Here is a 13,720-nt window from a genome sequence, read left to right on the forward strand (position 1 = left end):
CCACGCTTGGCAGCCCCTGTGTTCATTGCTCTGATAAATAAGCAGCTCGGGGGGAAAAAAAGCCATCTTGACATTTTGATTTGTTAAGGCGTGATTCATTTTCGAGTCAAGTTAACAGCTTGTAAACTTGGGGGTTTACCACTTGAAGTGATTAAGAAGTAAGTGGCCATAAAGGCAGTGCTCTGGGGCTGCGGCTGATCGCCCTCTGGGAATCTTCCCGACTGGTATTCCGATTTGCCTCGACGTTTGCCGTAGCTAATTCGAGCCTCCCCCTCCGTCAACAGTACATCATGTAAGGTCTCTTCTTGGGAACTCCAGCTGGTCAGTCCTGCTGTTCTCCCTGCGGAGCAAACGTCCGTCCGCAGTAGCTGGGGGAGAGGAGTTCTGCCCTCCACGAAAGATACCCACCCCGCTCCCACAAGGCCTCACGTCCCCTTGCCATCACGTTGCAAAACTTGGAGGGCCTGGCTCGGGGTATTAAATGAAGACCCCGCTTGCCCAGGTGAGGGGGGGTGAGGGAGATACAGGCCTCCAGTTAAGGAATGAGGAAGTCACGGGAATAAAAAGCAGAACATGAAAAATAGAGTCGATCATACTGTAATGGTGTTGTCCTGGGACAGATGGGAGCTACCTTTGGGAACACAGGATAATGTATACCCTTGACAAATCGCTAAGTGGGACACCTGAAACTAATGTCACACTGCGTGTCAACAATACTCAAAAAGAAAAAAAGAAGAAAAGAAAATTTTTAAATTAAATAAATACAATAAAACAATAAAGACCTGGCTTTTAAAGAGCTAATCCTGAGACAGAAATAACTTCCCGCAAACATTAATACAAAATAGCCCCTCCACATTGGACAGGTGTGGGGTCCCACTTGTCCTGAGCTGGTAGGGGGATGAAGCCACAGGTCGCCACCACCCCAGCCAGGCCCGTGTTTGCCCACCAGTCTGTGAAGGGGGCTTCGGATAGTGCGAGGACTTGCCCCACCGGCTGGTACGTGAGCAGATCAGGGAGAGAACACAAGCTTGTGTGGTGCCAGAGCCCAGGCTGGGTGTGGGATCCCTCCCACTGTCAGCTAGGAGGAGGACATGTCCCCCCCGCCCACCCCTATCCCCACCCCAGTTGGGCGCCAGTTCTGAATTACAGGGCAGAGGCGTCAGGCTCCACGGAACGCCTTGACCGTGGTCCTGCCCAGCTTGTGGGGGCTGAGGCAGAAGCCACCACGGTCCGGTCCTCGTAGCCCCCTGGGATCCTCAGGGCTTTTGTTCCGTGGAAGCTTTCCTGTATTTAGTGAATGAAATCAGAAGCTATGGCCCTTTAGGAAAGGAGGCAGTGGAAAGGACAGAAAGCCGTGGTCTGCAGGGAAGGGGCTCCAAGATGGGCTCGTTCATATGGGCCTCCTTTCATCCTAAAGGACACTCTCTGTGTGCCAAGCCCTGTGCCCCACCGTACCCCCAGTAGAGTGCGGTGACAAGAACTTAGTGACGACACTCCCAGCTAGTGGGGTTGGGCGGGGAAAGTGCTAGGTACGCGTTCTGGTGTTTCTGCATGGGGAGCAGAGCCTGTCCAATTCCAAGTGTCTCCAAAGCGTGGGGCTCCCCCACTCCCTAGTGCCTGGAAGGCCACAGGCCTCACAAATGGGTGGTCCTTGTCTCTGAACCCAGAGTTGCTCCAAGGGCATGTAGAACTCTGCAAGCAGGAGCTTTTGTTCCTCCCATACCAAAGCCTCCAGAGCCTCCAGAGCTAAGCAGAGCCTGTGGCAGGGAGAGACCCACGGGCCCCTCCCCTCCTGCCCAGGGCCCTGCCTTTGTCAACTCGGGCACGTTAGCGAAGGCCCCAAGATTTTGCTAGGAGGCTGTCCCCAGGCCATGTGTGAATTTCACCAGCATGTCTCTGAAGCCCCAAGGCTGCGTGTCCCGTTCAAGGGCATGGCAAGCCCTTCGCCAAGCCAGAGTCAGGCACTCTGATTTATGGCTCCAGGCCCTCGGCACTCTGGCCGGCTGCACCCTCTTCCTTGAAATGGCTTTGAAGTGTGTCCAGGTCAGGCCCATGGCCAGCGAGGTCAACTGGGGACTCTTCAAGGGGCTGGGTTGGGCTGGGGGTGGGGGTGTACCCATTACATTAAGTTCCCCAGCACCACCTTTGAAGTGCAGCTTGCCCTGTGGTGTCTCCCCCGAAATCGGGGTGTGTGGCCCTCCTCCTGCTAGGCCTTCTTGTTTCTTCCTACTTGGTCACCTCTCCACCTGTCTTGCAGGCTTTGCCGTGGCCCAGTGCATAAACCAGCACAGCTCGCCGTCCCTATCCTCGGCATCTGCCAGTGGGAGCCCCAGCGGCAGTGGGAGTGCCAGCCGCTGTGACTCTGGGGGCACCAGCTCATCGTCCACCCCTTCCGCTACCCAGAGCCCGTCAGGTATGAGCCGCGTGACACGGTGCGGGGTGGGGATGGCGGGGGGGACTTCGGGGAACTTTGCGATCGCTCCGGACCGAGACCGCTGACCCCCGCCCAGCTCCTCCTTGCCGCCGTGTTTGGGGACACCGCCGCTCGGGGTTCTGTGTTCGTTCTGATGCAGCATTGCCCACATGCCGGCTGGCTGGGTTAGCTCCCAGCAGGGGAGGACCACTCCTTTTCCAGGCTGACCCGCCACCGAGAAAGGCCTTCCCTGACCGCAGAGCTGGAGGGGATGGACGGCTGCTGGGCCTGCCTCTGTCCAATTAGCACCTCCACAAGGAGGGGGTCTCCCAGACCGGGTGCTTTGAACCTGGCAGAAGCATTGTGTCCCTGCTAATTTGTTCTTTCCTTCATAACGTACCCGTTTTCTCTGTAAACATGTGGCGTAGTCCATCGTCTGTGACCCAACATATACCTTTTGAGAGTCTGTCGGAACGTGCCAGAGTCCCGTTTCGCCTTCCGGGGCCTCAGGCAAGGGCAGGTGTTGCGCGGACAGACCCCATGAGCAGGGAGGCTGCAGGGAGATGAGGGGGCGCCCCCTGTGTTCTCAGCCGCCATGACCCCTCACGCACGAGTGCCTCACTGGGCCCGGTGAGACCCTAGGGGCAAGGCACCAGGGTTTTTTCGTGAACCCCATGGCTCTACAATGCAGCCAGAGGGGCAGGGCCCACGCAGGGATGCTGGGGAGGGGCTTGAGGGTGCACAAAGCTTCATGCCCCAACAGCATGACCCCCTGTGTCCAGAGGGCCCCTGGCAGCTCTGATTTGGGAGGCCCCAGGGACTCTGGTCTGCACCCTCATTTGGGAACCCTCCGTGTCCTTCACTGTTCCTTTAAGGTCCCATCCAGACCATCCTGCCTCAGGGCGCCTGACCAGACTCTCGGTGGCGGATCGGGGGGTCATGATAAGCTCCCCATGCAGGGCATGAACCCCAGCGGTGGCTCCAGGAAACTGAGGGCCCCCCAGCTCTCTTTCCCTCAGTGCAGGATCTCTTTCAGTGCACTCTTTTCTCCGGGACTGTCAGCTCCCACATTGCCCAGCGAAGGGTTAACCCCGCCTGCTCCTGGCAAACCACCCCCCTTCCTGCCAGCATCCATCTACCACAGGCTCCAGGGTCATCCTAACCCTCTTCCACTAGGCACCTGTTTCTCCCCACGCCCCCTCCTGGCCCCAGCCTAGGGGAGGAGGCCGCCTTGTCTCAGCTGTTTTGGAGCCCCATCTGAGGTTGGCTGCAGGTGTCCCTGCAAATCCCAGTCCCAGAGCCCCAGTGGGACATTCAGATGGCGCTGACTCGGGACCGAAGGACAGGGTTGTGTGTTCATGGGCTTGTGTGTGCACCCCCGTGCCGCCTGCATATACACGCTTCTGTGTCTGTGTCGTGTGCACCCAAACTCACGTAGACTTACAATTGCATTTTGGGGGAAGGTCTCTTCCCAGTGGAGCTATGTATGCCTTTCTTTCACGTTTAAAAAGGCACAGACAACAGCTTAGCAAACAGACGAGCCATATACTTCTTCACCTAAAACTGAAACCAGCCCAGACCCACAATGTTCAGAATCAGGTCTGTGTTTGCACATGTTCACGTGAGCGCGGACCCTGGGGCTTCAGCTCTGCACCTTCCCCCAGAGGCGAATGTCTTTTACCTTGGCCTCCCTCAGCCCCTCCGTCCCTAGCCCCGCCATCCCCTGCTCGGTGCCAGTGACCTTCCTCCTCATCAGAAGTGCAGGGGCTGTGAGACTGACTGTCACATAGCCTGACAGCGCCAGTCGCTAAGTGACGGTCAGGCTCTCCTGAGTGCCTGCCCCCGTTCCGGGCCTGCGGAGGCAAGCGTGCGAGTCCCCATTTTTTATGGTGCCTGACAGTAAGAGCCTGCAGCCCAGCCTGCCTGTCCGAGTCTCTGCAGACACTGAAATCACTCACCCCTGACAAAGGGCCGGTCTGCCAGGCAGCCCACGCTTCACCCTGAACTGAGGACCCAGATCCTGATCCTAGAAAGAGAGAGCATCGGAACCCACACGCTGCTTACTGTCCAGGGGCACAGCGACAGGAGTCCCAGGCCGGGGTGTCAGGTCTTGGGAGGGCCACCATTCCCTTAGCCTCTCAATGGCCAACTTCCAGACTGGGCTTCAGCTTCCTGGGTCCACCTGGAGCACAGCACAGGAGGTGTCCATGTTCCTCCTAAGGGCAGGCCTACCCAGGTGGGGCCGCCGTGCGCCTGCTGTCTTCCCGGGCCGTGCTGGACAGGAAGTGGGTGCTGGAAGGGAGGTTTTGTCAGGATGGGTGCTCTTCGGGGCGTCGACCCGGAGCAACGGCTCGGTGTTCAGGCTTCTGATGGGCACAGGCTGGCCCCATGCTGCCTCCTCCCCAGACATTCCACCCAATGGGCCTGGCCGCAGTCGGCCCGAGGCAGTGGGATGGGCCTGGGCCTCTCCCTGCAGCCCACCCAGCTGGGACAGCAGAAGACAGCTGCCGCCTAGTCAAGGGGCCACTTGTCCTCCCAAGTGGTTTTGGAGGATGCAGTGCTCAGTCAGAAGCTTTCTGATCCCTGTCCTGCCAGAGCCGCTGAGTCTAGGAAGTTCCCAGTGGGGAGAGCAGCTGTCAGGCCCTTGGCTGCCAGAATTAGCTCCAGTGGCTTCTCTGCACTTGAAGCCACACTTTACAGGGGCTGGTGTTTGGTCAGGGAAGCAGACAAGAGAGGCCATCCATCAGGGGACAAGACAGGCCCAGCTTTCCGTGTCTCTGCTGAGACTTGCCACCCTCCACCTTACCCTGTGGTGGAAAACACAGGGGCTTGGCCACGACAGTGTGGCTGGGAAGCAGAGGAGCCCACACACAAGCCCCAGCCTTGGTAATTCCAGAACCAGAGTCCACCTTCTGAAATCACCCTGCAGAATATCCGTGCGGTTCCTCAGTCTGTCTCAGGTGCCTCCACGGGGCCCTGCAGTGCCCCGGGCCTCAGGTCCAGATCCCCATGGGGGCGGTACCCCGTGAAGTATATGCATTTCTACTTCCAGTGTGTGTGGTTGCTCTAAAAACCACATGAAAAGCCACAGCCCATTCACAGAGACCCTGGCAACTGTGCCGCCCCTGTCAACCGAGGCTGGGCCGTGTGGCCCTGATGGGGAGAAGCCCACGAGTGCCCCAAAGTCAGCAACACAGTGGACCCCAGATGGCCCCGTCTCTTCTGACAGCCCATGGGGTGATCCCCAAATGAGGCCATAAAACTCTTTAGATACTCAGTTGTTTTCCTCTCCGACCCTCTGTCCAGCCTAGGGGACCTCAAGTTCTCTGCCTGGGTTTATAAGAGGCCCTTGTTTATGCCGAATACAGATTTTCTCAGCCGCCCATGGGACTTTGAGTCTGGGTGACTTAGGTTTTGTGGATGTCAGACCTGATCTAACTTGTGTCCCTCCAAGGGTGGCCCCTTCGTCCAGCCTCTCTCTGCATCTCATCACTGCCCGTCTTGGGGCCCTGTCTCCGCGTTAACGCTTTCTAACCAAACAGGTTTTGGTTGAGTTCCTGCCGTGTGCAGCAGTAGGGACAGAGGGCAATAAAGGAATGTGCAGTCTAGCAGGGGAGGCCGGGGTCCACCAGGTGACCACACAGAAGTGTTCAGTTGAGAACTGTGACAAAGCAAATGTGCGGGGGGCTCGGGCAGCACAGGAGGCAACAGGAGGGCCCAGTGGGCTCCCAGAGGTGGCAGCACCGGAGATAGAAGTGAAGGTTGAGGGGTTAATGAGGACAGGGGTCTGTGGGCCTTGGGCCACACACAGCCCCACCCCCCCACCCCACCCAGGCTGAGCCCGGCATATGGCCAGAGACAAGTTGGATCCTTTTCCCTCTCTCCCTGGGGTCTACCTATAAATCCTGCCCTTTCCCATACAGACCCCAAGGGGCAGCCTGTTTGAGGAACCGCCCATGTGCCCATGGGGCGGGGGCCTGTGGCCAGTGCTGGCAGAGGGCCCTTTACCGCAGGGGGAAGGGCACCGCCTGGAGGGTCACTGGTTTGCCCTCTGTGCTGGGAGCACCTGCTTCTGAGTCCCCACCACATGCCAGGGACAGAGTGTGGATGCTGGCGAGCGGCTTTTTTCTGCAAGTGCTGGACCTCAAATCAGAGACAAGAGACACCCACAACTGAATTCCCTGGTAACCAAAGAAACCAGCTAGAAGGAATTGGGAGAAAGGGTATTTTATTTCCATTGTTAGTTATTCACCTGTTAAGGCTGTGCTGCGGGAATTATTGTCCGGTTTTAACAGCAGATGTGCGAGCTGACCTGTTCCCCTTGCCCTTTGTAGGAAGTGCGGTAAACTCCCAAGGCTTCCTAGGGAGACTGGTGTCCTGGGCAGCATCCTGGGACCCGGCATCTTGTTGCCCACTCGTCCGGCCTGATAGCCTCCGCTTGCTCCCCAGTGAGCAAATGACCGGATTGGAGTTAGCAGGGTTCTTTTTCCTTTAACACTTGGCCAGGGTTTTGAGAAGCTGAAATTGCAGAGAACATACTGCGGGGAAGAGAAGACAGACCCAATTTGGAACCAAATATAGGGCCAGTAGGAATACTTGAGAAGAACTTTCTGGGTTACAGCTGACACACACGCAAACGCACGTTCACACGCACCCAGCGCACACGCTCGCACTTGTATGCCCTGCGTGGGGCTCCGGTGGGAGAACGCCTCAGGGTAGAGCTCTGGGACCGGCTCCCTTGGGTCTCCTACGCGTGTTCTGGGTGAGCTGCTTGGAGGAGAAAAGACAATTGTTAAAAAACGAAGTCCGCTCTTTCCGTCATCCGTTTTAAAGGCCCGTGGAATTATGAGCACTTTGATCTTCTCTTAGGGTTTTATGGGCAGAAGGAAGGGTTTGTTGAGGCCCAGTGTTGAGGCCTGGCAGGGGCGGGGTCCTGCTCTTCCCATCCTCACCTGATACCTGGGTTGTCAACACGTGACCTTCCCCCCAGCGCTCGGTCCCTTTCGGGCCCAGTGGGAGCCAGACAGCCCAAGACTGACCCGTGTGTCACCAGAGTCGGTTACCACTCAGGCGGGACCTTAAGGACAGAAACCCTGAGCAAGACATGTTCTTTTCTGCCTAGTTTTCTCCATGGCGTTCATCTTTTTTTTTTTTTATCGTGATAAACTACACCTACCATACAACGTACCATTTTAACGACTTTTTAAGCGTACAGCCCCGCGCGGCATTAGCTGTATCCCCGTTGTGTTTTGTGGCATTAATTTTCAGCTTTGCTCAAATCCCGGGGTTGTGTCCGAGAGTACGGTTCCTTCCTTCCCAGGGAGATGCTCCTAACTTTTTTGTTTCAGCCGATTAGAACCCAGCCTTGGCCGCTCGGCACCAGGTCTCAGGCCTTCCTGCTGTGGCTTGGTCTTGGTCGCCAAAGGTTCAGAGCAGCCGAGTGAGTGTCTTCTGGAGAGCGGCACCCCGCGGCCGGGCAGGGGTCCAGGGCTTGCCTAGACCTCCCTGAGTTGGGCCGTCGGCTTTAGTGTGGCGACGTCAGGAACCATGGGCCTCATCATTCGAGGGTCGGAAATCTGCTTATTTCAGTAGACGGCTGGGCTCCCTTCCGCCAACCACACAGCTTTCCCTCCTCAGACGGTCCCTGGGGTGCAGGGCCCTTGTGCTCACCGCTGGTTCGCATGTGGAACTGTCCCTGGAGGTTTCTCACCGACAGATACCACGCGTTGCCGACGACCCCCAGTCTTTTCCTTTCCAACAGGACTGAACCTTCGCTGTCTTGACCCTCGAGTGAGCCCCACGAGTGAGCACGCGGTTGGGTCCCTAGCTGTGGTGACAGCACGTCGCCCTGGTGGGGCCCAGTGGGGGCGTCACCTGCTCAGAAGGGCCATGCCCCCCGCAGCTGTCCTGAGCCCCCGCCGAGGCCCCGTCCCGCTCCGTTCACGCTCTCGTCTGCGCTGGACATCTGCCACTGTTCTGCACCGCTCTCCGCGTCCCCTTTCTCTGTCCCGTTATTGAAGGCTCTCTCTGACCTGTCGCTGTGTTTCCCTCTAGTCAGGAGTGGCAGGAAAGGACGCCGGCGAGTGTTCAGCCTGTCGGAGGCCGACAGTCACGGCGGCCACTGGGTTTAGTGCTTCGAACGGCAGCTGTCACGGCACCTCTCACAGGCGACTCAGGCAGGTCTCATCCGCTAGCCTGCACGGCCCACACGCCCCGCCGCGGCCTTCCCGGGCGGAGGGCTCTGCACCGCAAGTGGGGCCTCGCTGGGCTTGGGGGACCAGGCCTGGGCCACCTCCTCCAAGCGGCCATCTCCCCAACTTCCCTGAAGCCCGTTCTTCCATTCCCCTCCGGCCTCACCTGGGCTGGGGGGATCCCTGGCCCTCGAGCCTCGGACAGCCTGGAAGCGCTGGCCTTCTCCATGGACGGCCCAGCTGTGGGGGGTTCTCCAGCCCAGTCCCCCGGGGGGCCCCCCTGGGTTAAGTCACAAGGGTTGAGCAGTAGAATTTGCAAAAAGCAACCCAGAAGTCAACTAGGTTCTCTTTTTCTTTTCCTCCCCCGCTCTCCCCCGACCTTGCTCAAAGCTCAGTAGTGGATTCAGTCCCACCTCAGCCAGGGCCAAAGCCATTTCCCCCACCTCCGCAGGCCCCTCCATCGTCCCCATACTTACGCGCTCCAGGTGGCCGCCGACCCAAGCCAGCTCCCGGCGCAGGGCCCCTCACTGCTGCCTGCTCCCCGCGTTCCCTCCCACCTTCCCCACCTTCAGGGTAAACCTTCAGGGTTTCCCTTGGGGGCCTCCCACCCCCAGTCAGGAGCCTTTTGCCTTCTTTTGCATTTAAAGCTGCTTCTTCTGAGCTCTGCCCTCCGCCCTGTTACGCTCTGCTGACCCCCTACACGCGCACACAAACATACACACTCGAACACACACACTCAGTCCCACTCTCCCAGTCTGAGCACAGCGGCCGCAAACCCGAAGTTTTCCTGGAAACCGTCACTTGGCAAGGGCCAGCCCAGCCCCTGCCCCAAAGCCCAAGATCCGCTTCTGGAAGGTGCTGGCCAGGGACTTGGGGACCTGCTTCGTCAGGAGGCCAGGCGTCTCTCACGGAACCCTGGACGTCCAGAACTTCCCGCTTAGGCCGCCGCTCTTCTCCCTGGCTCCTGGCCAGGAAACCAAAATGTTCTCCAAATCTCTCATTTTCAGGGCCAGGCCCCTACATGTGGCCTTCCAGCCAAAAACACCAGCAGGGAGACAAAACCAAGGCTCAGCCCTGGACCGGAGCATGTGTCTTCGTTGGGTTATTTTCCCCTGATGAAAAAGATCTCCTTTTTCATTCCCCTTGGAATGGATATATTTATAGATCACATTCAGGAAGAAATTTTTGAGGTTAAAAAAAAAAAAGTGTTGTAGGTGATGGGTGAGGGGTTATTTTTTTTCTCCTATAAAAATTGAAAAAGGCTATTTTTAAGGGAAAAAAAAACCCGACCCTCTTAATAAAAATTGTTGGTTCCTTTCTTAAAGAAGAAACCAATTTTGTGCATGTGTAATATTGTTTGTTGGTTTCTTGGTTTTTAAATATATGTGAGGGCAAATTGTCATATCCTTGATTATGCTCATCCCCCCCCCCCAAAAAAAAACCCATTAGGGATCAGGGAAAGAGGTTTGCCAGCTTTTTTGAATATCTGCATGCAAATGAGCAAAGAGGGAACTCTTAGAAGAAGTTTCGAGAGAACATGAAGGAAATGCTTTGGCAGCTCTGTCTCCAGATGGCACAAAAGTGCCATTTGGAGAATTAGTCATTTCTGAACTGCCTTGTCAGCAGCTGAGCTTACGTGGAAGCGTTGGTATGCAGGCCGGTAGCTGTGCCCGCCCTCCCTGGAAGCCAGGTGGAGGGGGCCAGAGCAGGTGAGCCCCCAAAGGGACCACACGCTCTGATGAGCAGCAGGTAGACCTCGCGGGCCCAGACCGTGAGCCTGCGCGTGCGAGGCAGCCCATGCTGCGAGGGTGTCCTCGCTGAGCGGAGCGAGCGCAGGGAGATGCAGAGAAACCAGAATGCACGTGGAGTGTTTATTCAGCGTTTCTGGGCTCAGCTCACAGCCTTAATCACATTTTCCGCTAGTGCTCACCACCACCCCACCCCCGGAGCCAGGACAGACCCAAAGCCCCGTGTAGTGGTTTTCTCTGGGCCTTATTTCTCTTTAAAATAAATATATATATATACACATACATAGTAATAATGAAAAGAAGGAAAACAAAAAAGGCCTTAAGAAGGAATTTTCTGGAATCTTTGAGAGCCTGTCTTGCCCAGGAGCCTTGGGGGAAGAAACGCCGTCGTATTCTCTGGGAAACTCAATCCGTTGCTTGTGCTTTCTTTCCACGGTGGGGAGCCTCTTCCTCTCCCGCATCCCATTCTCTACGCCCTTCGGTTTTCTTTTGCTCTTGGTTTTTCCGTTTTCTTGCCGTATGTTCAGTTTGCAGTTCTGTTTTGTTTTGGCTTAACTTAAAAAAAGAAAAAAAAAAAAAAACACCTAGCTTGAATCCCCTCGAACAAAACATGTCAACCATCCTTCCCAGCGTCCCGCCGACTCATGGCTCAACACCTCATCATCAGTGCCTCTTGCTGATGCCTGGTCAACCCCAAAAACCGTACAGATAAGATATTTGCTTTCCGAGTGAGATGCCCTCGGCCTTCTTGTCGATGCTTCCAGATTAACGGCCCTCAGCGTCGGGAGGATGTTTTCCACCATGAGCGCCAATCTCAGCTGCCGTTCCTGTCCAGGCAGACTCATCATTGGAAAGCAGATAGGCCATTTGTCTGTAATCTAATCAAGGAATTTGAAAAGCACCAAAAAAAAAAAAAAAAAAGAAATTGCCACTCCAAAAATAACTGCACTGGGCGGAGCCTTCCCTGCCTTCCCCCTGCGCTGGTTTCTCTCCGTGATCCCCCATGGGGACACTCAGGATTGGACTGGCCCCTGTCTGGGCACTAACTGAGCTCACAGAGAAGGAGCGGGAGATAAACCACAGTCTGAGGTTTTGTTTTGGTTTTGCAAGCCCCAAAGTTGCGCAGAATCCCCTTTGGTTGTTGTTTGGTTTTGTTTTTTAAATATCGCAGCGAGTTCCCCCTTGGGTAAATGCTACCAAATGTAGGCTCTGGAAATAGCCTGAAGCGATAAGCACACCCAAGCCTATTTCCTCCCTAAACACGTATTTACTCACTGGGCAGGTGGTCCAAGGCTCTCCCTCATGCGGAGCCCGCCCAGGCAGCTTCCTGGCGCCATCATCTGCCCATTGATTTTGCACAGGCCCCTAATTGTTCTCTCATACCACAAGTCAGGGTAGCCCTGGGCCCTGACAGATTTCTCCCCAGGATTAGGGAAGACTTGGATTTACCAGCTCCTGTGTCCCCAGAAGGAGGAAGTGGAGACAAGCTGTCCCCCCAGCACCACCCTCTCCCACCCAGATGTCCCCGGGCCTTTGTGCAGGACGGGAGCAGAGGGTACCAACAGGAGCAGAGTGTCTCGGGACTAAGGATACCCCTGTTCTCTTTCCCCCCCGCCCAGATGACCCCATAACTATGGAACAGCCTCAGCCTCATCTTCCCAGCCAGTTGGTGATCGTCAACGAAACGGAAGCAGAGGCCAGGCCCAGCAAGAGCCTGGCAAGGAGCGCAGACGCGGAGACAGTCAGCCTGTCCCCCAGCCTCATCCCCGCCCAGCAGCCCACCATCTCCCTGCTCTGTGAGGACACTGCCGACACGCTGAGCGTGGAGTCGCTGACCCTCGTCCCTCCCGTCGACCCCCACAGCCTCCGCACCCTCACGGGCATCCCCGCACCGCCCGCACCCGCCGCGGTGGGCACAGCGACGCCCGGCGAGGAGGCCGCACCCCCGGGGCCAGTGGGCCCCACCGAGCACTGAGTGGGCGCCGAGCGGCCTCCCTTTGTGTGTGTGGCCCCGCTGGCAGGGACCCAGGATAGCCGACTCAGAGACACATCGGGAGCACCCAGGGTCCCCGTGGCCCCAGGAACCACCCCTGCCATCTTCTCACCCTCCTTCGCTCCGTTTGAATTCCCGTTTCACTTTACACGTCTGGAGAGCAGGCTGGACCCGGTGGAGACACTGCAGTGAGCCCCGATGACCAGGCGGCTGCTTCGGGGCAGAGATCGGCCTCCTGGTCTCTGAGCCTGGTGACCCTGGGTGGCAGGACCCCTGCCCCCTCTCCACCAGCCAGCCACTCCACAGTCTAGAAGCTCCCCAGCCGCCACACCCAGTGTGCCCGGAACAAATGGACCAGTTCACACTGGGTAGAAATTTGTAGAGAAACAAACTTGGATAAGCATCTCCTTTGGATATTTATTTCCACTTTTGACAGTAGACAAAAAGCATTTATTTAAAAAGCGTCTATTTAAAAAAAAAAGAAAAAAGTCCAAAAAAAGAATCCTCAGCCCTTAAGGTTTGACGTCACGTTAAAAGCATAATAGTACTGTTAAGATTTCATTTTCATTTTCCCTCGAACTTCCCAGCGTTGTGTCAGAAGCTCTCAGTCTGGCTTTCCCCGTTTCCTTACTCCTCTCCCACTCACTAACCCTGCGAGCCTGTGGAATGATAAGTACCTTCCTGGAAAGTTTAGCTTATTTTTTAAACAAAGATAAGGGAGATACATGTATTCTCAGGTACACACAGAGCAGGGAGGGCCAAAAGTTTCTCTGTGGTAGTAGTCAAGGCGCCTTGCGTTTCCCGAAAGATCTTCCCAGGAAAGGGCCATGGCGGCCGGCTCCCCCACTCAGGACCCGTCCTTCACCTCTCTGGACTGAGGCCAGTCAGGATGGCTTCCCTGCATCACCTTCAGTTCTCACCACCTCTCCTTGTCTGGAGAGAGCTATTTGGGACTGCGCAGACTCCGGCCCGTGGCCACGATGGAAAGAGGGAGGTCACAGAGGCCGTCCTCCGCGTGGCCAGGGCAACACCCAAGGGCCAGGTCCCACCTGCCGCAGGGACACGTCCCGTCTCGACCAGTTGTCCTGGGAGCTCAGGTGTGCCACTGTCCCTCTCGGCTGCCATTGCAGAGACACAAGCTGATTTTTAAAAAAAATGAAAACTCCACCGTTGCTTCTCCCTTTGGGCCAGATGTGCCCAGGCCGATTCTCCAACGTAACACATCGAGCACCCGCACTGTTCCCATCTGCTTCACCAGGCGAGGTGACCATCGCCTCTCCTGGGTCAGTGGCCAGACCTTCCACACCTTCCTCTCCTGTGCCCGCCTGGAGTGCCAGCACACACGGGCCCGGGGACCGTCTGCCTGGTCAAGGAC

At 56.7% G+C, this 13,720-nt stretch overlaps 1 protein-coding gene across 7 annotated transcripts in view; it reads left to right on the plus strand.

Annotated features, from left to right (window-relative positions):
- The window catches only part of CLEC16A (C-type lectin domain containing 16A), a 204,945-nt gene extending 191,453 nt beyond the window's left edge, over positions 1 to 13,492 (plus strand). For 4 of the 7 annotated variants that reach the window (XM_047712896.1, XM_047712899.1, XM_047712898.1 and 1 more), the window contains 2 exons: positions 2,258 to 2,413; positions 11,972 to 13,492. In XM_047712896.1, the coding sequence (XP_047568852.1) occupies positions 2,258 to 2,413; positions 11,972 to 12,327 (512 nt within the window). In that variant the 3' untranslated portion in view covers positions 12,328 to 13,492. Of the gene's footprint in view, positions 1 to 2,257; positions 2,414 to 8,467; positions 8,590 to 11,971 lie in introns of those variants that run through there. The other 3 variants (XM_047712900.1, XR_007124298.1, XR_007124297.1) reach the window with 3 other exon arrangements.
- Positions 13,493 to 13,720: the final 228 nt, after the last annotated feature.

The sequence above is a fragment of the Lutra lutra genome, chromosome 18, assembly GCF_902655055.1.
Source record: "Lutra lutra chromosome 18, mLutLut1.2, whole genome shotgun sequence".
NCBI lineage: Eukaryota > Metazoa > Chordata > Mammalia > Carnivora > Mustelidae > Lutra > Lutra lutra.